The following is a 22,910-nucleotide window of genomic DNA, read 5'->3' on the forward strand; positions in this document are numbered from 1 at the left end:
CATACTGCATTCTGTAACTACCTCACCTCACTTTTCCCAATACGGTCCCTCCTCATCCACCAAAGACAATCTATAACTTCCCAGTAACTTCTAGATAGGCCACCAAACAAGTCATGTTAAAAACAAAACAAACAAACAAACTACCCTTCAAAAACAAGAACAAACTTCTGTAACATTTTTCCCCAGTCTGAAAATTTTACCCTTCTCCAAATAATCAAATTCTGCTAAATCGCTTCTAGAACCAATAGCAAAGAGAAATACCTACATGTACAACATCACCCAGCGCTCATGTTTAATTCCAGAAGACCTTAACAGACTGTCTTTAAGCCCTTGCCAGCTGACATGGAGCTGCTAATCTTTTACAATCACCAGTAGCATATTATAGGTGCTGTGTTAGCAGACACTTAAAGAAGCAGGTATTGTTGTGACTTCTTGCTGCAGTATGATCTGTGCTATTAAAAATGGCCTCAGCTTCTGGCCTGTGGAGGGTTCCTGACACAGATGATTAAATGGTCATGAGCTGAAATTCAGTAAACACACAGACTAGCACATCTTTGTAAAGCACAACCAGAAGGCTGCAAATCCTGAACACATCTTGTAACTTTTTGTTGCCAAAGTTACAGGCATGGAAGAAGAGCTGCAATACCTGCAAGTCTGAATTGCTCTGTGCCTTCGAATTAAGTGTGTAAGAGACAAAAACCAACAGCCTGCAGGACAGACTCCATGATCTGTGTTTAATGATTAACATGCTCCTCACCAGCTGTATTTTATTCCTGTGTCTTTAGGCTCTTTCCCTGACTGTTAGTTCATGGCACGTTCCCATGCTGAACTCATTTATTATTGGCTGCTAATTTCCTCCTAAATTCCCAAATATGAATCATGCTCTTTCTACATCTCTAGTACCTTCTCCAGTAGAAAAGTGGCAACCATCCAGGAGAAAAGCAAGTCTTGGAGAGAAATTAACAGGAAGAGAAGTCCCAAAACTGATGCAATTAAGTTTTTTGTTGTCGTTGTTTTTGTTTTTTAAAAAAGCTCATTATATAGAAAACACAAAACAGACCACAAACCACACAGTTCCAACACTTCCTCTGGAGGGTAACATGCCTGAAAACCAGGGATGGGGTCATATACTGATCAGAGAGCACAAGCACAGCAGCAGAATGAGTCCAGCCAGCAAGGAGTTCTGTGCTACCTGCCTGCATCCATCCCAACCTGAAATACAGACAAGCTCTCTCAGTGCAGTGCCCAGCCACAGCATGTAGAAATGGTGTGATTTTCAGTCCCCTTGATCTGGAGTACCCAGCCAGGCATGTTTGGTGGGGCTGTGCTTTCAGCAAGTAGAAGCAATAAAGGAGAAATTGCAATAGAAAACAGAGTGTTACCTTGTACAGAACAGAAGAGTGGATTAGTGGTGATATGAGCACACCAGGCACTAGTCAGTGTTTTGTCCCCAGTTTTCTGGGTGACCTGTGGCAGTAGAATCATAGAACAGCTTAGGACCTTACAGATCATCCAGTTCCATCCTGCCTGCTGTGGGTAGGGTTGCCACCCACCATATCAGGCTGCCCAGCGCTCCAGCCAAACTGGCACTGAGCACCTCCAAAGACTGGGCATCCATCTCCAGGGACAGAACACGTAGCCTCTTACAATGACAGTGGTCTCCAGTATCACATCCAATGCTGTCAACAGCTCTCACTTCCAGAATATCTCCTGGAGACATCTCCATGAGACCGGCATGATGCAGAAAGATGGAGAAAAAGGTCAGAGCCTCACACTTCACAGCCTGGTATGCTCATTTGATTCTAATGGAGAAGCCAACCCTAGTGCCCAAAAGGAACATGAGACAGCACAGTCATGGGTGAACAAGAGCTCATGCTCCCACAGGGAGCTCAGTCCTGTTGTGTGCAGCTCATGTTGAGTTGCAGCAAGCAAACAGAAATCTTTTAGGTTGGACAACTTTGGCCATTACTTCATGCCCCATTAAGAGGTATGATAATATTTACAAGGATATTTCCTCCCTAGTGTTCCTTTGGTCATTAGAAGGAGAACACGAACTGAATCCTCAGCAGAAAGCCTTAACCACAGGCCCATCTACCTTCAGGTTTGGGAAGCTGACAACATAATCTGAATTGCACTGAGGGCTGTTTTGGTTTGTTTCTCAGGGACAGTCAGCCCTCCCCAGTATGTGCCCTTCCACAGGCAACCCCTTCCCTCCTGCAGGCTGGCCAGCAGGCTGCAAGGAACTTGGAGCACCTCAGGCCATTCCTAGAAATGCCACTGGAATTTCAAATGTTCTCTTTGGTGCCTTATCATTTTCTAATTTATTGCATCATTAAAAGAAAGAGAGGGCAGCCAAGGTTGATGTGAATCTTTCATTCAGCAAAAGCACCTAAAGAGAAATTGTATCTCTGTCTGACAGCAGTGAGGATGCTCAGCAGAAGTTTTCTTGACAGTGTCTCACCCTTCCCACTCTGAAATGACAGCAAGATCAGCTCTTCTTCAGGCACAAAGCCACTGTTGTACAGCAGGACTGCACTTACAGTGGCAAGAGCCTGGTCATGTTGGGTTTTTCATCCTGAGGTGTCCAAGTTCAAGTCTATGCCTGAGAGCTGGTTTCCTTTATAACCTGACAAGGGAGAGTAAAGAAATTCAGATGCGAGCAGGAGCACTAAGACATGGCTAGCAGTGGTGCTAACCTCATGGTTTAAAATGTTATGTCTGTTACTCTATTGTAAACATTGCTTCAGAGCCACAGGTTCCCAGAGCAGGGTTTTCTTCCCCAAAGAGCTCAGCATCTCTTCCACCAAGGCAAAACATCTGCATCAGTGCAGAGTTTATATCTGCAGGGTTCCTCAGACTCTCCTTTGTTTGATTCATTTCCAGACAAAATGGGGTTGAGAATACCGGCCTTTGTGTGTGCTCCAGCTAACCAAATCTACCTGAAAATCCAAAGCATCCACATGAGCACAAAGGATGCTGCTGTCTCTTCCTACTTAAAAAAAAAATAAATAGAAAAAAAAAAGACCTTTCTCCACATAGCAGAAGTTCCTCTGAAAAGTGAAATCCCCAAACTTACTCCAGAAGAGAAAAACAAATCAATCTAAGTCTCCGTCTCTTGTAATCCCTGAAGAAAACTGAGAAAGGAAACAAAATAAAGCTTGGAAGATTTAGAACATAGGCCTTGTGTGCTGGATTATGAGCAGCATGCCATGAAACAAACCCATTTGAAAAAGCCCCTCACACATTTGCATTTCTCAGACATGCCTCTTTCAACCTGGAAACATTGGCCTGGCAAACTGCAAGGATCTTGTACATTTGCCCAGGATTTCTAGGCTCCCTAAGTTCTCAAATCCATGCAGCACTCTGTGATGCACCCATCCCAGCATGCCTGTGCTGCTAAGGTGGTCTCTGCAGATTTATGTCCTTCCAAGCACTGCTCCAATATCACCAGCAGCAGCCATAAAGGTGGTACAACTTTTTCACCAAAGAGGACCTCCTGTTTTCAAGTTATTTCTCCTTAGTAGCCTCAGTTGATCAGTGGCACATTCCACACCAGGGGTTATTTTGCCAAAACGTGTCCATTTAAATGCTAAATGCCCTTGAACTTCCTCCTGCTCTCTGATTTACCTCTTTTCAGTTTTATTCCATATCCAAAGCCAGTGTCATTCTTCACAGATGTCAGCTTGCTTCCAAGCAAATGTTCTTGTGCTCCTTTTTCTAGGAACAAAGGTGAATGCTGGTAGAGTAACATTTCTGAGAAATCCCCAGCAATGGAAGGGTAGATGGGGAGCAAGCACAGATTGAGGAAGGAAAACTGAGTCATGAAGAGTTGCTATAAACAGTGAGATGGTAGGAAAAAATAGAATCAAAGACGGTAAAAGTCTCTCTCTCTGCTGTAAATACATTTGCTATATTTGGTGATTTGAAAATAATCAGCTCACGGTTATTCCCAAGCTTCAGATGGCAGTACCTGTTCTTCAAGCCCAGCTAAAGCACTGGAATAACTCAGAGTAAAACTGCATCCAGCCTCTCTGGTAGCATGACGTAACATTGCTAAATTCAACAGCTCCACGCTCCTGGCACCCAGAGTGTTTCCATCCATTTGTACTTGTCTTGCTCAAATCCTGGTGATCAGAAGAGCAAGCAGGGAGTGCAAGGAGATTTTGGCATTGCAGCAAGGCAGGAGGATTATGGAACACAACGTACCCCTGCAGAACAGAGTCAGTAACCAACTATCTTGTCCAGGGGCTACTGAGCAACAAGCTGTTTAGTGCTGCTACAAACTCTTTAGTGCTACTTACATAGCTCCAGCACGCACAGGGCCGCTCCTGCCCAGCCCAGCCCCCCTGCAGGGTGTAGATCTCAGCCAGCCCTGGACCACCTCAGTGCATCTTTGCTTTGTACCCATGGTCAGCAATCAGTATCTTCCCATGGTGTGCTTCTGCACTTCTGGTTGGTTGCGATCCTTGGTCTTCTCCTGGCACGGAACTGCTTGGTCCCTGGCCTGTGGCAATGTATTGTAACTTCTAAGAAGGGTAAAGGAAATAACAGATTGAGGGATACCTGGGGGGCACAACCTTAGCCTTCGTCTCAGTGAGTGGCCATCCTGTCTGGCTGGCCCTTGTGAGCCTTCTCCTGATGCTCCTTCCTAAAGAACAGCCTGGGCTGCAGCCAAATCTGAGCAGACAGCAGCGTTTTCTGTCCCCAGTGGGCATCAGAACCAGGCTGCTTGTTAGAATAAACATCCTGGGAGCGAACTAGAAAGCACAAAAGCAGGAAACAAGAGCTGTAACATCTGTTGGCTTCCACTGAGAATACATTCATCATTCAGTTCCGTTGCTATGAAATCCCTGAAATTTCCCTGACTGATTTAGCATCACGTTTCATTGGCTGGTGCAGTGTGCAACTCTCCCAAATATTCATCCACTTTGGCAAGCCCCACCACTATTTATTTACTGCAGATGCACCCAAAGCCCTTCGCTGCTTTTCCTGGACTCTCTCCTCAGCCACTGAGCTCTGGATTGGGCTCTAGCCACACGCTAGCATCTCCAGTTGACACCAGTACTCCTCAAGAGATTAAAAGGGAGAGAGAGAGAGCAGCTGGTGTGTAAGGCCATGGGCTCTCACAGGGCCCCCACCCTAAGAGTACTGCCAAGGCCCTGCAGCATCAGTTCCTCCAGAGTACGGCAGCTCACAGCAGGTTCCTGCACTTATTGTCACAAGGCAGAAACCCAGGAACCCTGACACACTCTTGGAGACCTCTGTCCAGCCCCAAAGGCAGCAATAGCCCTCAGTGCACCTCCCCACAGCCCAAGGCCTTGTTTCCACCCCCAAGACATCAGCCCCAGCCATGCTGCAGGATGCCCTGAGGATCAGCCCCGCAGTCTGCTGGTGCTCTCCCTGTGGGAGGAATTACCTGTCCCAGGAGCGACCATGAAGGAGTCGTAGGAAAACTATGAGGGAAAGCAATGGTCTCCCAGGAGGGGGAAGCAGGAGCTCATCACCGGCTCTTCCCGCCAAACTCAGCCCCAGGGTCACCTTTGTTTACACGTGTGTCCTCACGTCACCTTCTCCTCATGTGCAATATTTGTATCTTTTTCCCCCTAAAACAGTGCATTTTCCTCTTCAATCCACGACAATCAATACAGCACACAGAAGGAAAGGTGAGTAAAGTTACTTTCAAACAGCAATTAGGAAAACTTAAACTGTTTTAAAAATCCTTATGTGAGCACTCGCTGGGAACTGGCACAAACAAGACGCTATCTGCTCTGAGATAGCGCAGCACATGTAAATGTGACCAAGTGGAAAAGCCTCTTCCCTGCCAAAGTATTTTTTGGAGATTCGATAATGAGGTGCCACCATACGACAGGAGGTGAAGGTTCAGATGAACAAGCAGGAACAAGAGGCATGTGGAGGGACACAGGGCTCTGCCTGCTAGGCAGGCTCCAGGCTTCCAGCCTGCTAGCTCCAGGCTTCCAGCACCTCCACAAAGCAGTTCCACCCTAACAGCACCTAAGGGCTCTGTGTGAAGGAAAGGACAGGCTTGCTGTGGCTGTTTTCATTTATCATAATCAGTCTGAACCTTGCTACCTGACTCAGCACATTCAGCAAGTTGCTTTCCTTCTCTTCCCTCTCTCATCCCGTTGCCCTGTTCAAACAGAGTTGCTTTTAGCTCATTTATCTGCCTATTGGGGAGATATGTAATCAGAGCATAGATGGGAAATACAAAGCGATTCTTTAGAGTGGTTGGCTTTGAAAACCATTCTGGACACTGATTGGGCATGTGTTACTGCTGCCCTTTTTGCTTTGCTTTGCTTTCTGCCTCAAGTCTGTCAGCAACAAACAAACTGGAAGTGCACCCAAGGTGCTCACAAACCCATTTTGCTTGAGTGAAATCTGTAATTTACTTTGACATGTGCCACTCATTGGATGTGGTGGTGAACACAGAACCTGATTCGCCCATCCATCACGCAGGATACCCAAGTGCAGTCTTACTGTAACAAAACACAGACCAAAAATCCTCATCTACTGACTTTAAACAACAGCATCTTCAGTTGGAGCCAACAATTTTAATCAAAGGAAAGGGGATTTCTTCCTCATGTTTTTACAGTTCCAATGCTGCTGAAATGCTGCCATTAGGAAAAGCAGAGTCACTTCTTAAGATCTAATTAATTACGCCAACTTTGAAATGAGGTTTATTGTATCAGCGCCCCTCAGAGGACTCAACCAGCTGTGATCAGAGAGCCTTCCCTAAGGAACAATCTCAGAAAGGAAAGAGAAAATATCCTGCTATAAATCTTTCCACAGAATTCTTAATTAAATGGTTTTCCACATCTGCTTATATTCCCCTTGTGGCAATCTAAGAAATCTAATCCCATTATTAACCTTCTTCCTTTACAATACAGAGAAGAACAGCAAAAAAAAAAAAAACAAAAAACAGCAACAACCAAAAAAAAAAAAACACCAAACAACCAAAACCTTTCTTCCAAGTTGAGATTCTGATCTTTTTTTTATTCCATATGAAGGAGGCTAAACATATGATAGCATGGACAACTCCTAATAAGAAGATGGATAACAAATCTACCCACACAAAAATAGATGAAGGTAGGTAGAGGTGCAAATGCAATTGAGAAAGAGGGGATAAGAACAAGCAGGAGGCTGATGCATGAGTATCTACAGCAAAGCAGGCAACTGAAACCAGACCCCAGCACACACAGACAAAAAAGGAATTCAGCACAAATGCCATTCTTCTTCTGCTTTTGCTCTGTGAGTCTATCAGCATCTGTTCCAAATCAGGACAAAATTAACTGTATCAGCCCAGCGATGCCAATGCCAGCATCTTCCAATACACGTCATTTTTGTGGTTAGATGCAGAAATTAAAGTTTGCTTTTGAAAGTAAACAAAACCCAACCTTTGCTCTGGATAGTAGCATCAAAACTGAGACCAGAAAGCAGAGCCCTGTGGGGGAAAACAGCTGTCTCATACCTACCAGCTGCAGTGAAAGCCACTTTACTTAGGTTCTGTTACTATCTGCATAAAGGCTAACTAACTGCACTGCAAGACCATAAAAGTGTCAGCATCTTCACAACCCACACACTTTACTCATTCTCTGTAGGGATATTCATTCTTGAAACTGCAGCTATAAAAGCAAGAGGACGTCAGAGACATGACTACAGTTTTAACATCAGCATGCCCCTCATACTTTGTGCAAAATTAGGTAGGAAAAAGAAACAGGAGCTGAAAATCATGAATAATTCCATAACAATTCAACTGTTAGAAGCACGTGCCTGCCAAACAGAATCCCCAGATTTGCCCTAACTTGTACAAGGCAGTAATTCAGGCTCAGCAAAAGCAAGCACTTCAACAGATAATTTTTAACACACCTACTCCAACAAGGAGTGGAATCCTAAGAATGAGTATGCCAAATCCAGGGCAGTGAACAGTTCTTGTGATAAAGAGAGCTTGCATAATACATGATGTAAAATAAAAACCTCAGATACTTTTAATTGCCTAGGTTAAACAGAACCATTTAACGATGTCGTATTTCAGTGAATGTACTGAAAGAATTGTGAATCATGGCAAGTTTTTATACTAACACTGACCATTAAATAAATGTTTTCCTGACAAAAAAGGCACTGAAGATTTCAGATTAGCTATACTAAGGAGTTGTAGGATGGCTTTTTGTGCATGATCAAACACTTTGGAATGATTTTTATTAATACACTTAAAATTACACCAGTGTGTCTGTGCGCAACCACACACTTTCAGTACCATAAACACCAAGCAAATAAGGAAACAGCACCATTGAGGGAGAAAATGCAAAGTGAAACTTACCTTGGTGTTGCTGATTTACTTTTACTTTTTTCCAGAATTCAAGGGACAAAGCTGTACAAACAACCCTGCAAACACAAATGCGTTGCATCGCATGGAGAAGAAGCACTTGTGTTCTTTGGCTCTGTGTTGAGAATTTGCACTACAAGGGCACAGGCCTAACCTCACAAAAGCAAAATATATGGGATGTTCACTGGAAGTATAAAGAGGTTTCTCAATGAGCAACTATCATACTGAAATAAATGCACTTACATTTCAGAAAAAACTCACATGCTTCATGTAGGTTCTTTATTTTTAAAAAATCTTGACCATAATATAATTAACAATGTCTTCTATAAAATTTATTCTTGCAAGCGTGTACACTGCAGAAGCTACACCAATACTCTCGCATCGAGTAAACTTTGGAAACAAAGTTTTAATTAAAACTAATTCTGGCTTATGAAAAAATGAGCTCCTCTGAAGCCTGAGCTGGTAGCACATTGCATGAGCATAATGCTGTTTCATTTATTACAATAACTTATTTTCCAAAAAGATTAACCTGGGGGTGGCTTCTCCCCCAGCACTATACATCTGGGTATCTCCATAATCTGAGGGAAATTAAGAACAGGATAGAAAGAATAAGATAAGAATAAACTGAAATAGGCATTTGCAAACAAGTGATAGGAAAATATATTAGTAGGTAAATCAGAAAACAAGGTACTCTCCCACCAGTCCAGTTTTCTCAGGAGAATGGCAGTGGTATCCTTCCCAAAGAGTTCCATGTAAAAAAGAGTCACAGTTTCACAGGAACTCCAAATTTCCCATTCAGCTTCTCTTCTTTGAAATACACATTTTTCCTTACTTATGTCCACTGCCCTCAATCATCCAGTCTCTAAAATGCTTTTCCATCAAGCTTCTGGCTCTCCAGTCACCAACATTTACAGTGGGGATAATTTTCTGTGGCTTCAGCCACTGAACAAAACGTTTCATTTCCAGGTAACTGCTGTGTTCACTGTAAGGAATCCCTGAAATGAAACAAATCGGAGAGATCTGTTACTCTGCCTAGCTTCTTGCCAAAATACCTCTGTAAGCTTTCCAGTTCAGAAATTATTATTTTCTTTTAATTCAAACTGGAGATCTAAAGTTTACAGCTAAGTGAAAACAAAAATCTAGATTTTGTTTCTGGAAAGTTACTTTGCATTGTTACCAAATCAATTGCTAGTGCAAACTGAACAGTCTAACATTTGATTAGGTTAATGTTAAAACCTTAAAAGATTCAATTTCATCTATTGATAAGAACTGACAGGGAGAGGAAGACCCACAGTCTTCTCTCTCCAGCATGAGAGTGAGGAACAGAACAAAATCTTGGCTCGGGAACTGCACTGCCACCAGCATCAGTGGGGCCAAGAATTCATCCCTGGAGTTACTGCAAATATCATAGAATCATAGAATGGCCTGGGTTGAAAAGGACCACAATAATCATCTGGTTTCAACCCCCCTGCTATGTGCAGGGTCGCCAACCACCAGACCAAGCTGCCCAGAGCCACATCCAGCCTGGTCTTGAATGCCTCCAGGGATGGGGCATCTACAACCTCCTTGTGCATCCACAACCTGCCCCAGTGCGTCACCACCCTCTGAGTGAAAAGCTTCCTCTTAAGATCTAACAGGTAAACCTCCCGCCTCAGTTTAAAACTATTCCCCTTGTCCTATCACTATCCACCCTAGTAAACAGTCATTCCCCCTCCTGTTTGTATGCTCCCTTCAAATATTAGAAGGCCACAATGAGGTCTCCCCACAACCTTCTCTTCTCCAACCTAAACAAGCCCAGTATATCACATGAAAATCTTTATTTGCAAGAAGAGGACAGGAGCAAAAAGTACGAAAAGAAGTCTTCATTTACAGTGTTCTCATGTTTTTAACTACTTTCTCCTGGAGAGATCCATCTGTTCAGTTTCTCAGTGAGTTATCTGAGGAAGCACTGGTTACAATAAACAGTAGGAGTTCCCAGAACAAAAATACAAAGACCATTCACACAATTAAATGCAATGAATCTTTACCACACTTATACCATAAATGGTGATCTTTCCTCTTGTCTGCGGTTTGATATCCATCACAGAAAGGCATGAATCAGAGTAGGTCCACCCAGTAGGTTTGAAAGCCAGAACTTGATCAAAATTCTCAGAAAACTTATTCAAATGATCTTGCAACCCCTATTAAAAAAAAATAGGGCATATGCTGAATGCCATTAAATTGCTCATTAGTTGAAAGACTGGAGATTTCATGATAGAGACATCAAATTAAATTTTGTTCTCATGCTTTTATAAGAGCTTTTTCTTTTAAATACCACCTGCCTACAAATCAATAATGATGAATATTTACATTTGCAGGGCACCTCCTACATCAGGATCTTAACTCTTTCATCTACATAAGCACATATTAATAGCTATGCATTACAAATCAGAACACATAAGGCATCATCACTTTTTTTTTTTTTTTTTTTTATCTTGCTCCCAAACAATTCGTTTCCTTCTCTCAGCTGGAGGTCAGCACTCTTGTAGCTGAGAGGTGATAAAAAAAAGGCAAAAGCCTGCTTCAGTGCAAAATCATCTGGTTAGCTTAAAGCACCACTGACATTTTGGCATCTGCTTGTGGCCAGAAGGGGGATGTGAGGGAGGAGAGATGGAGATTGAAAGGCTGTGACCAAACACCAATTGCTAACTTAACCTGGCAGACACTGGTAAGTTATTAAGTAGAGAAGTGGCACAGTAAGCCTGAAGCAAAAGCAGGAAAATTAATCCACATTTGTCAGCACTAAGTGAGCTCCGTTTTTCTCTTTTTTTCAGATTGCCTTTAAATCAGAGCCTGCTGCTTTGCCTTTCTGTATTTTGTGGACCATTTTAAAACGCCTCTTCATCCCAGAAATTAGTCACCTTTCTTAGCTAAGAAATTCCCACAAAAGTCTCAACACCAAAATTCTACTGGCTCAAATCTCAACTGAATGTGCTTTTATATTCATCTGCTGTGAAGTGTCTTAAACATAAACTGGTTTACTTGCTTTGGCTAAAAAAAATGCAAATAATGATCACATGGAAAAACTAAAGCATGTGTATGCAAAAAGCATCCTTCAATTCATTTGCTGCGTGTATTTGTTCATGCAGAAATTTTCACTGAGTTTTAAGTTATCCATATCCTCAAATATCCATATCCTTATTCTTCAGCAGGAGAAATAATGTTTTTGCAGGTAAAAATATGATTGCAAATCTTTGGAAATTGAACTGAGAGGAACAGAAGAGAACCGTACCCCCTTTTTATGTCAAATACCAAATTGGAATTTAAGCAATGTTCATGGGCTGAAGCACATCTTTATGCAGAGCTGCATGCAGAAAATCCTTCTAGTCTTTTCCTACATCATAAAGTAAAAGACAGGCTGAAAGCAGGAACTCAATGTCAAAACATTAATTGCTAATAAGGTAGACCCTGCAGTCATTAGAAATCCACTTCAAAAAGCCAGCACAGAGCAAGTCTTGGAACAAATCTCAGCTTATCCTGCACAAGCACTGCATTGAAGTGAAATTACGCTGTGGATCATGTTTGGAGACATTATTAACGTTTAATTGCATTTCATTTTCAATATAATGCTGTATGTCAGAAATTCACTAAGTAAATATGATCTGACAAGAAGGTAATAAGCACCAAACACTGATGGGAAGAGCCAACAGTCAAGATTAGCCAGAAGGTTAAGCTGAGTATACTTCTAGAACTTACCTTAAAATTAATTTGCATCATGGGGAGAATGTGAAGCAAAGTGCCATCCCAGTTCATACTGATGAGGGAATTAATAGCTGCTGACTCCAAACACTGCAGTGTTTTATATTTGTCACGGGACATGCTTGCCTTGGAACCCAGAACTTCAGCAATTGCTTAAGGATTAATTGGGAAAAACAGATAAATCCAAACACAAACAAATAAAATAAATAGGAGTGATTTTGTTACTTCTTTGGAGCCATTCCTAACTATTGCCCTGGATCAATTTTACTATCGGGAAAAAAATAAAAGATAATTTTAGAATGTGAAACTGTTTGAGAAGAGAAACCTGTGGTAGCTGTTTAAAAAAAGAAAAAAAAAACCACACCAAAAACCAACTACTCCAGCTCCTATGTTTTAGTGTCAGAATTACATATCACAGCTGGAAAGAAAAGGAGAAGAGAAGCACAGTGACAAGTTCAGTCTTATTGCTTTGGTAAAGTCTTACTGTAATCACTTCAAACAAGCTGGAAACATGCAGGGTTTTGGGACATACAAAGAAAACAAGCTAGAGCAACTAAATGTCAGTGGAAAAGTTTTGTACTAATGACTTCAAATATACCTAAAAAGCATAAGGAGCGCAAACAGGACACAGCTGCCTGCTCTGGAGCATACTCTAAAGCAATCATTTTGATTTCTAATGTTGTACCTGAGTGAAGCATAGCATACAAGATTTTCATTAGGACAAAAAGTTGCATTTTGGTTTGGGAAATGCTGTGTAAAAATTGATTTCTTTAAAACTGATAAATATGTGTATTTAGGAAAATACATTATATGAAGCCTGATGGAAAAACTGTTAGCAAAATAGAAGTTGAAGAATAATTACATCCCTCTGCTACTTAGATAAAGTGAGATTACTAAAACAAAAATACATCATTTACGTTTTAAAATGATCACTGGCACATCTGTCACCACAATCAATTAAACAGGTTCATTCATTTAGTACCCAAGTATTCCTTCTGCTTACTTGGGAGGGGAGTGTGTGTGTGTGTAAACATGGCAGAAAAATAGTTCTTCCCAAAAGTTTAAACTTACTGATTAGAAAGATAAAGAATTAACAGTAGCATCATTACATCTGGCCAACTAACACAATTTCTGACCTGAAGAAATAAACAATCCTTTTGCATCCTTCAGGAAAAAGGTCATTTAACATGTATTTAGACGTTTACTTAGTCCTATTTTTAGACCTATTATTTTTTTTTTTTTTTTTTTTTTTTTACTTACCTAAAAAAACTTTTTCTTTTCCAATGGAATAGGTGCCACAGACAACCAGAGTGCGGGGGTTTAAAGTCACCATCTCAAAGGCTGTATTGACAGCAAACTGGATAACCTCTTGTTGAGAAGGAAAGGTATATTCAGGACTACAGTACCTAGGGCATGGAAACAAGATAGATCAGATGGTAGACATCTGAGTTTACTAAGGACCTCCAAACTGCATATCTGCAATTAGAGATGAAAAAGATGCTCTCCTGAAATATAGTTTCAGTTTGTTTGAAATCCAGTTATCAGAAACCACTGAGGTGCCAAGATAAAACTGAATAAAACTTATCCTATGCATGCCTTCTCCCTATGTCTGTTCAATTGCCTGACACTCAGTTCTTTAGTTTTTCCTCTATAAATACCAAGTACACTTTCAAGCTAGACATTTGTAGCACATTCTAATTACATCCTTATGTCTATTTTTTGTCATGCACACAATACCATAACATAAAGCATTATTCATTCACAGAAACATATGGAACAGAAATAAAGAACTGCAGCTGGACATTAGTCATCACAGAAAAACACTTACATACACAAGTCACAGAAAGGTCTAATGAAAACCTGGAAATCTGACTTATCCATTTGGCATTCTTTCAATCTTTCAATTCCCTCCCCCTGCTTTTTCATAACAGAGCTGAATACTCACAAAAACAACCAGAAAACTCTAGTTTTAAAGCTGAACAACTCACTGTGCAAATTTTAACCCCAAGAACTTCATAGCACTTCCTAATAATAAAGCCAAAAGCATCTTTTCCAATATCCACTTTTCTTCTCTCACGTTAACAGCACAGCAGATGAACAGGATAGATGTATACGAGCTTTGGGTTTTACATAACACTAAAGAGAACTAATGAGTATTAAAACAGTAAAGTTATTTACACTTACACGTATTTGGTTCACAAAGTAATATTATACTGCAACTAAAGGTCATACTGAAAAAAAAAGTTAACTCAACTTACGTGGTATCAAGGTAAAGGGTGTGGATTTTTTGACCAATCAAAGCAGGGTAACGTTCCATAGAAGGATCTGCCCTGAAGTCTCCTGTGTGCAGAATAGCAGTTCCACCAGGCAGGTAAAAAAGGATCATTGTTGCACCTGGACAACTGGAAAGAAAATAGAGAAAACACCCACATATAAATAATCTTCTATAGAGATGTGATGCTTTGAGACAAGTAATACGCTGCTCTCCAGTAGCAAGAAAGTGTGCACAACAGCACTGTAAATCACACCTACTGGGCTGCCTAATGTAGCTAGAAATTCCTAGTTTATAAAGGAATTTTAAAGCTATCCATAAGGCCATACAGAAGATAGACTTGAATTCTCAACTGAGAGAAGAAAAAAACACATCAACAGTAAAATAATCAAGCTTTAACTTTCTTCTGGGTTGCTCTTTTTTCATTGGGTAAACAAAGATGCTGCCTCAGTTGCAATCTCTGAGGTTCTATTAAGCTTGGAGTTAACAAGGAAACAGCATATTACAAAAGAAGCAGCATTCTGATCTCTAAGGAACACTGCATTATTGCAGATGCATCTTCATTGCTCTGGGACTTAATGAAGCATTTGCTTTTAAACTCTATTTGCAGGTTTTAAATATCATCCAGCATCCAGAATTCACTGCTTGTAAGTACAATTCTTGGCCACAATGAATCCACTGCACCTTCTGCAGCTCCTCACCAAAGCTGTCTGAAGGGCAAGTGCTCAGACAGGAAAATCAGAGTGAGACTATTTTGGACATGAGTCATATGGAAAGGGTAAATGAAACCTCAGAAAAGGATAAAACTGGCATGAATCAGAGCTAAAATGAGAAAACTGGTATAAACTCTCCAAAAAGTTAAACTTTGTACTTCAGGTTTATATCCTTTCAAACTGAAACAGGGGCTCAGGGAGGCAAACAGGAAAAATGAAGTGTCCAAATTACATAAGAAACAAGGCTTCCTTCATTCCCAGAAAGGGTTCTCAAAGGACTTCATGGAATCTTATCTCTCCAACTATAAACAAATTCTAAGATAAGTAATATTCAAACCAGCTGTGACAGTGCTGCATTTCAATATATACTTTAGGGAAAGGACTTTTTTTCAAGCACATAGCCAAATAAGGTACCAAGAGACAGAACAGCAAGAGCACAGGGCTGGAAGTCAGGAGCTACTGAACCTAAAATCCAGCATAACAACACACTGGCAGTGCAATCACACTGGGTAAGAATCTCACCCTTTTATCACTGAATCCACTACAAGTTATCTGTGGTGTTTGTGGGTTTTTGTTTTGTTTCTGAATGGTTGGGTTTCATCTCTCTCAGGAACCAAAATTCCATATTTTTCTTCAGCTGAAGATTTCACTATCTTGAGTTGTAGCTACAGAAACCTAACAGATCTGATCATCAGTTCTAGGATGTTTCCAACCAGGCACAAAAAACTGAATTACCCAGACCCTAGAAAACCATCCAAACTCTCAAGTGTAAACACTAGGGAGATATGTGTGGATAACACTAAAATGCCTATTACAAGCAAACAAAATAAAACTAAAGTTCATTACAAAAAAGCCTAAGATTCATTTAAAAAAAAATAGCTCACCTATTCCAAAAGCTAACATAAGCAGTAAGTTTAGACTTCTACACTCCCACGTCACTAATGAAATGAAAATCTATGTTAACAAGTCAAGTCAGGGTACTGAAGAATTTCTTCCCTTCTTTTTTCAGATCCATGGAAACCCAAAAATTATGAAAAAAATGGGTCTGTTTAGCCAATTATCTTTAATATTCTACACAAACACTTCGTAACAAATGCAATAATACATACTGATTGGCATCAAGTAACAACACTTTGATCCCATTCACTATACATTCTGTGTCCATTGGCAGCACATTGATGTACTGCTCTTTGACTTGAAGTTTGCTCTTCACCAGATTGCCAGTTATCTGTAACAAGAAAAGGAACAAAATCTTTAAAAAGACTTTATTTGTTTTAGAAACAAAGGCTCTCAAAGCCAAACTGTCTGGCTTAGAGAAAAACTCTGAGAATGTGAAGAGGCCAACAAGAAGCAACAATATGATGAGTATTTGCTACTGACTGCCTGGACAAGAAGACAAGTTGTCAGTGCTTACTTTAAATACTATAGAAGTTTCCAGGTCACTGGCCCTGACTGTCATTGTAGAGTACTGTAGTCAACCCAGCAACTGCTGGAAAGACAACATGAGAGGCATCCATTTCAGGGGACTTCCAGAGTACCTCAGAGAAAATTTTTGATGCAGACTATGGATGGGCTTATTAGGGAAGGTGCCCTACCATGCTAAGAGTAGAGAAAACCTGGTTGGACATAACACAGCCAGTGGCAGTCTTGGCCACTCGGATATCTGAAGCACAGGACATGCAGGACCAGGCTAAAAACAACTGCATTTACTTAACCTTGAGAAGAGGGTGCTTACAGGGAACTTAATTTCAAATTTTCCTCCCTTGATGAGGTTAATGGAGATTATGGAGCCATATTATTCTCCGTGACACATGCAAAGAAAAAAAGAAGCTCAGTCATGAGTTGTAAAATGAGATATTTCAATTGCATGTAAAGAAAAAAAATCAGAGTGGCTTAAGCACTGCAACAAGTTGCATGGAGCCACAGCAGAACCTGTCCTCTTCTATTTTCAAAATTTGACCAACAAAGGCTCTGAACAATCTGATTTAACTTTGAAGTTAGCCCTGTACTGAGCAGAAAATTGAGCTATATGATCTCTAGAAATCCATTTAAACCTAAATTAATTCCTGGTAACTAAACAAGTAAGTTTCATTAATCTTCTTTAACAGACAGACTAGGTTAAGATTTCTTCCCAGATTCCCCTATACATATTATCCACTGTTCTGAATTGCCCCATTAATGGAATCTCTGGTCCTGTATTAACTTTCATCACGATTATAGTTGTATATGGATTTGATATATGAATTTGATAACATCTAGTTACCTTGAAAAGCCTTACCTTATTACAGTATAGTGGAAATACAAAGTTTTTTGTCAAACCACAATAGTGATCAGAGTGAAAATGAGTGAGGAAATAGGCTGTGCAGCCTTCTATTTCTCCATACTGGAAAGCATCAACTGTAAAGCCAGTTCCTAAAGCAAAAAGGCAAGAGAAACCAGTCAGTAATCACAGATAGCTCAGAACAAGTTTCTAATGAGATTTCTCTTATAATCTTATTTTTTTTTATTTCTTTCTTCCAAATTAAAAATGGAATATAGTTCCACCATACAGTGTCAGGGACCATTTAATGATGGATTCAGTTTGCAAACGGGTCAACAGTCACACACAAAAAAATAATAATAAAAAGGTTTTTTCACATTAAAACATAGTTTTAGCAATGCATCCACATGCAGATACGTTCACAGGTCTCCCATCTATTCGCTTCTCAGCTGCCATCCTACACAGATGGCAGCTGGTTAAGCAAATCTGTATTTAACTGGCATTTTTGCAAGTTCATGTTTAAAACCTTAGCACAAAATAAAATAGATAACAACAGCTTACCACAATTTCTTTTGTGATCAACCTGCAAAATCTCAATTACTCTATGTTTAATGCTATTGTATTGTTACTAAGTAAGTGACCTGGGATCTTCAAATGTCTGCTGAGATAAAACTTGAATGATTTGCTATTCCACGTTTTTAGTGAGGTGTTTGTACAAAGATACTGCATAAAGACAGCAGCACGGAAGACAGCCCTCCTCCCTGCACATTTAAGGTTTTTAATGCAGACATAATGACAAATGCTCCTTTTACATCGGATCATACTTTTGAAAAACCACCAAATGCTGCAATAATCCAATTCATTTGGTGACAATCAAATACTTTTCATTTTATGTTGTTGAGATCTCCCAGCTTTTCCAGAAGAACTACAAATAGCTCTGCTAGAGCTAGAAATAGCTAGTATTTGTAATTCCATTAAAAAAAAAACATAGTTGTCTGCTAATAAAAAGTAAAATAAAACAAAAAATCCTCAAGAGGGGATCAACACACAGCATTATCAGCACAGAAAACATACTTCAGGTAAAATAATTAAAACAAAAAACACTACAGATTATAGCAAAACAACTTTAAATTTCTGTTGCAGGCATAGAACTCTGCTCTTCAAATTTATTATATACTGGAAATACTCTCAGTTCATGGAACCCATGGTAGTGGTGTAACCTCATGAAGACTTATAGGTCAATCTTCAAGAAGCAGCCTGGCTCTTATAATCACCAATATATTTCTATTTGGCTTCCTCCAATATTTATGTAAAATTAAACCCTTTGGTGGTAAACAGAATTGTGAAGCTTTTAAGGTTGCTGGTATATCATCCCACATTTATAGCATAATTGCTTGAGAAGACTGAGAAATTCCTGTTTCCTGAGTTACATTCTTCTGCTTCATTTTCATGTCTTTGCTTATAAAGTTGTAGCATTTAAGAACTTCAAATACAAAATTAGTTTTCTTTGTTCTTAATTAGCATAAAATAAGTGTAATTGACCAACCTATTTTCAGGAGCAAAAGATACAAAAAGATTAAATACAGGAATTAAAAGTGAACATTAACAAAGGAGATATTCAAAAACACTTTAGAAAGTAAATCAGCTCGTGTTTCTTATTCTGTCAAAAATCAGCAGAAGTCTGTCCTAGTAACTGTTTTCCTGAGGCAAACATTTCACTGTGCTTTATGAAGAGGCCTCTGTGGGCTGCTGTTCCATGGTCAGATTCTCCTGAAGATCTGCACCCAGACATGATTTTACTGACTCTGATGGAAGAAGTCATTAAAGACTGCAGTTTAAATTAATATGGAGAGTGAAGAATAACAAAGCCTAAAATTAGAGGAAAAAATGCAGTACACAAGCACAAATTAGTTAACCACTACACAAAGCAGAACTTATCTCTCACCTGGTATTTTCTTGTAGAAAGGGCACTGTTTTTTCCTTGCTCCTTCATCTGTAGTGGATGATTCTCTAAATCTTTTTCTCCACTTTCGTTGGCCACCAGAAGTTACATTTGCAAAGCCTCCATCTTTATTTGAACTTTCTTTAACTGCTTCTAGATCCTCCACAGATCCTTCAGCCTTTCTTTTTTGCTGTCTGGGCCTCTTTCCACTGGGAGCTGCTGAACTCAGTATCTGCTTTCCCTCACTCAAACACGCCTCTCCTTTGCTTTCCTCTTTTACTTTAGGTTTTAACCCAAAGAAAACACCAATGTCCATTTGTTTGAGTTCTTTGGCAGGACTGGATTTGGCATTCATCCTTGCTAAGGAACGAGATGAGACCGTTTTAGAGATGGGGCTGGGAAAGCACACACCAGTTGAACCAAGGTTTTCTTCTTTCTTCACCACTGGCTGCAAACTCTCTTGGCAAGCTCCTTTTTCAATTGCATCAGCAGTCATTTTATCTGTATTAGTTAAAATAACGCTTGGGTCTCTCAAAACCTTATTTTTTTGAGACAGAGGAGATCCAGCAACTTCTGTAAGCAGCTCTGGTTGCATACGAGTAAGACCTGAATACACAGAATCCAAAGCACAAGCACCCCTCTCTTGTGACACTTTATTACCTGTGTTAATTGCAGGGGAAATCAATCCTGGCTGTTGAAACTCCTCATTGCAATTAAGAGGAAAAGAGGATTCTGCTGATAGCATCACTTGCTGATTATCTACACATGGTGAATTACAGCATTTGCTGTCCACATAACTCTGAGAAGCACTTTTCCCACTGTGATACAAACAGCTTGATGTATTTATTTCCTCACACTGTTGCTTTTTAAATTTAAAAACTTCAGCATCAGATTCATCACCTTCAAAATTGTGGACTTCGAGTAGTTTATTCTGTGATGTTTTTACTTCCATCTCTTCCTCAACTTCACCTTCACTTTCCTCAAAAGTACTCAGTGGAGAATACGAAATTTCCCAGTCACTGAAATCAGCTTTTGACTGTAGTAGGCTTGGCTGACTTGTATCTTTTTGACTACAAAGATCTTCACCTGGAACACTTTCTTGTGAAGATGTAAAGTCATAAAATTCAAATTTACAGCTGTTATCTGTGGTTTGTGTGAGCTGAAACACCTGTTGAGGCTTTTGAACATCTGCAAAAGAGGAAGTACTTTCACTGGTTATATTTAGAGACTTCCTTTGTGCAGAATCCTGTATCTTTGATGTATAATCATTATCTGGGACATTTTTTAAGTTCTTAGATGTTTTCTCAGTCTGTGAGACTTCTACATGACTTGGAAAACAGCTGGACTTTGCAGTAGTAGAACATGCCATCTTCCTCTCCAAAGTGTTTTCTGTAGAGTTCACAAGATATTCTCCTGCCCTGCTTGCTGCAAGTAGAAAATGGCTATAGCGCTTGTAGTGGGATGGAATGGTAGATGTGCACAGTAAACCATCAGGACACTCTATGGAAAAACAGTTCAGCCAAAAAGTAACATTAATATCTTTGTAAATGTAGTTTGCATAATTACTACATCAAATAAAAATCTCATATGGCATACAATTTTAAAGCTTTTCTTATAAATGTTGTTATTGGACGACAGAAGGCACAAGTACAAAGTAATTGTCAGGCTGCCACATCTCCTGCCCCAAGCTGGCGCAAAATGAAAGGTTTTAGGTTTTCCAGCACTGAGTCTGCATTAATTCACCTTTCTAGCAAGATGAATATGTTACCCTGTTTCAGTACTGTACTTAGTAATGTGCTACATGTCTTCTGGTTTAGAATTGTCTCATGTACAAGCAAGGCTCGGATCAAAAGTGCCCTAAAAGGTACAATGTGTTTCAAAACAAACCAAATCTAGGTTCTGAATCTACTTGAAATTCCATTTCAAATTGTTTGCTAGGTGACATTTTAAAAAGTAGTCAGCTACCTGCTTATGTGTAAAAAGTACTCAGGATTCAGATGCCAACAAAAGATCTGTGGCTGTTCCCTGAACAGTTTTTGCTGACAGTTTGCTAACCTAACTTTTGAGAACTTTAAGACAGATGCAAATCAATTAGGATTTTTTTTCCCATTAATTATACGAGGAGGAGATGGAAATGAAGTGTAGCACATCTTAAGGTAATACCACCATCAAAATCAGGATTAAAGGCTCAATTTTAACTGTACTTCAACAAAAGTAAAACAGATATAAAGAGGGATTGTTACTACAAAACAGCAATATGCATATAGGATAGTGAAATTTATTTCTAAGGAAAAAGAAATTCTGAGTCAAAAGCTGCAAACCCTGAAATGAAGGATATTTCCCATTCTTTTACAATGGTAAATATGTACCCTCCATTTCTTCCTTAAGCCAGTGGAACTTGTTAAACAATCATGAATCTTTATTAATGCTCCACATTGTTTGAGATTTTCATATCAGATTTCCACGTTCTTCACAAAGAACTGAAAATTCTATATGAGAACGTTTGAACTACATATGAAAACCAGAGCTTACAGCAGCGTTATCTGTTTAACATATTTTGCTGAAGACTTCTTTCTTACCCTACTCCTACCTTTTTCAACAGATCCTGGAGTATCCAAACATTCAGCAACATGCCAGCGAGGTGTCTGCACCACCAGCACGGAGAAGGGCATCTGACAGCTTGGGCAGTATCCATCACAAACCAGCCTTGTGCTTGGTGAGCCCTGTTCTGTCAGGCTGCTCAGGCTTTCCTGAGTGTGCACACTGCTGTCATCTTTACCCGGATCCAGGTCCTCGCTCGGCCTCAATCTCTGCTCGCTTTTCTGAGGAGTACTATTTTTATCCACAGATTTCTTTTTGTTTCCATTTCCCTTTCTTTTCGGCCTGCATTTGCCTTTGGTTACTGTCTGCATGGACACAGAGGTACTGTTTGAGTTACTCTGTGACTTTTGCTTCCTAATCGATTTGTATTCCCAAATGTCCTCTTCCAATAAAGCATCTTCAGACATGGCAACATACGAAATATTGTCCTTGCACTTGAGCAGCAGTTCACAAATCTAACTTTCCTACCGTTGATACGTTTTGTCTTCCAGCAGTGAACGGGAGATGGAAGAAAAGCAACCGAACCCCATTCTACAAAAGCATCACTGTGCCCCAAACCAAGCAGCAGTCCCTGATGGGACAGGAGCATGGTGGATCCTATCCTGAAAATAATTTAACAAGCGCCTCTTTGAGTATCTGCAACAGCTGTTAAACAAGAGCAGAATCTGTCAGATACAGAAGGAATGGCTGACAGAGCCATTTTCTTCAGCCCTCCTCTCAAACCCCAGCCCGGCCTGGGGTGCTGCTCTCCCCGCACCCTTGACCGCCCCCGAGAAGGATTTAAAAGAAAAAGTGACTTCAGCTCCGAGATCGCTACCACGAGCCGCCACACAGCGAAGACCGAGGTGAGCCCAGCGCTCCGCTCCCGCCACCGAGCAGCCGCCTCGCTTCAGGCGCGCGCCGCCGGCTGGCCCTCACAGCCCCGTCGGCGTCCGCAGTTTCGTCACCTCCTCTGTCATTTCATCTCGCCCCGCTCCGAAAATTAAAAACAAAACAACCTCGATCTTTGGTCCCGATACATCCCAGTTGTGACGTATTTTACG

The 22,910-nt window shown here is 40.3% G+C and overlaps 1 protein-coding gene across 2 annotated transcripts; it reads right to left on the bottom strand.

Moving 5' to 3' along the window:
- Positions 1 to 8,585: 8,585 nt before the first annotated feature.
- Positions 8,586 to 22,868, bottom strand: DCLRE1A (DNA cross-link repair 1A). 2 transcript variants are annotated; one of them, XM_010714808.4, is made up of 9 exons: positions 21,857 to 22,868; positions 19,270 to 20,766; positions 17,343 to 17,476; positions 16,174 to 16,292; positions 14,338 to 14,481; positions 13,340 to 13,485; positions 12,077 to 12,231; positions 10,380 to 10,521; positions 8,586 to 9,336 (listed from the first exon to the last, which is right to left on the bottom strand). In XM_010714808.4, exons 1-9 carry the CDS (start codon positions 22,272 to 22,274, stop codon positions 9,170 to 9,172), a joined length of 2,922 nt encoding a protein of 973 aa, XP_010713110.1. In that variant the 5' UTR covers positions 22,275 to 22,868; the 3' UTR covers positions 8,586 to 9,169. The 2 variants fall into 2 exon arrangements, with proteins under 2 accessions (XP_010713110.1, XP_010713111.1); XM_010714809.4 differs by having other exon boundaries at positions 10,369 to 10,521.
- Positions 22,869 to 22,910: the final 42 nt, after the last annotated feature.

Source organism: Meleagris gallopavo, chromosome 8 (assembly GCF_905368555.1).
Source record: "Meleagris gallopavo chromosome 8, MGAL_WU_HG_1.1, whole genome shotgun sequence".
In the NCBI taxonomy this organism is placed as follows: domain Eukaryota; kingdom Metazoa; phylum Chordata; class Aves; order Galliformes; family Phasianidae; genus Meleagris; species Meleagris gallopavo.

Excerpts from the sequence above, each read along its gene's own strand:
- DCLRE1A (XM_010714808.4), bottom strand. The coding sequence starts at position 22,274 with ATGTCTGAAGATGCTTTATTGGAAGAGGACATTTGGGAATACAAATCG. Across the intron at positions 12,232-13,339 it reads AAAAGAAAAAGTTTTTTTAG|CAATTGCTGAAGTTCTGGGT; the intron begins GTAAGTAAAAAA and ends TTAATCCTTAAG. Across the intron at positions 10,522-12,076 it reads TGATGCAAATTAATTTTAAG|GGGTTGCAAGATCATTTGAA; the intron begins GTAAGTTCTAGA and ends TTTTTTTAATAG.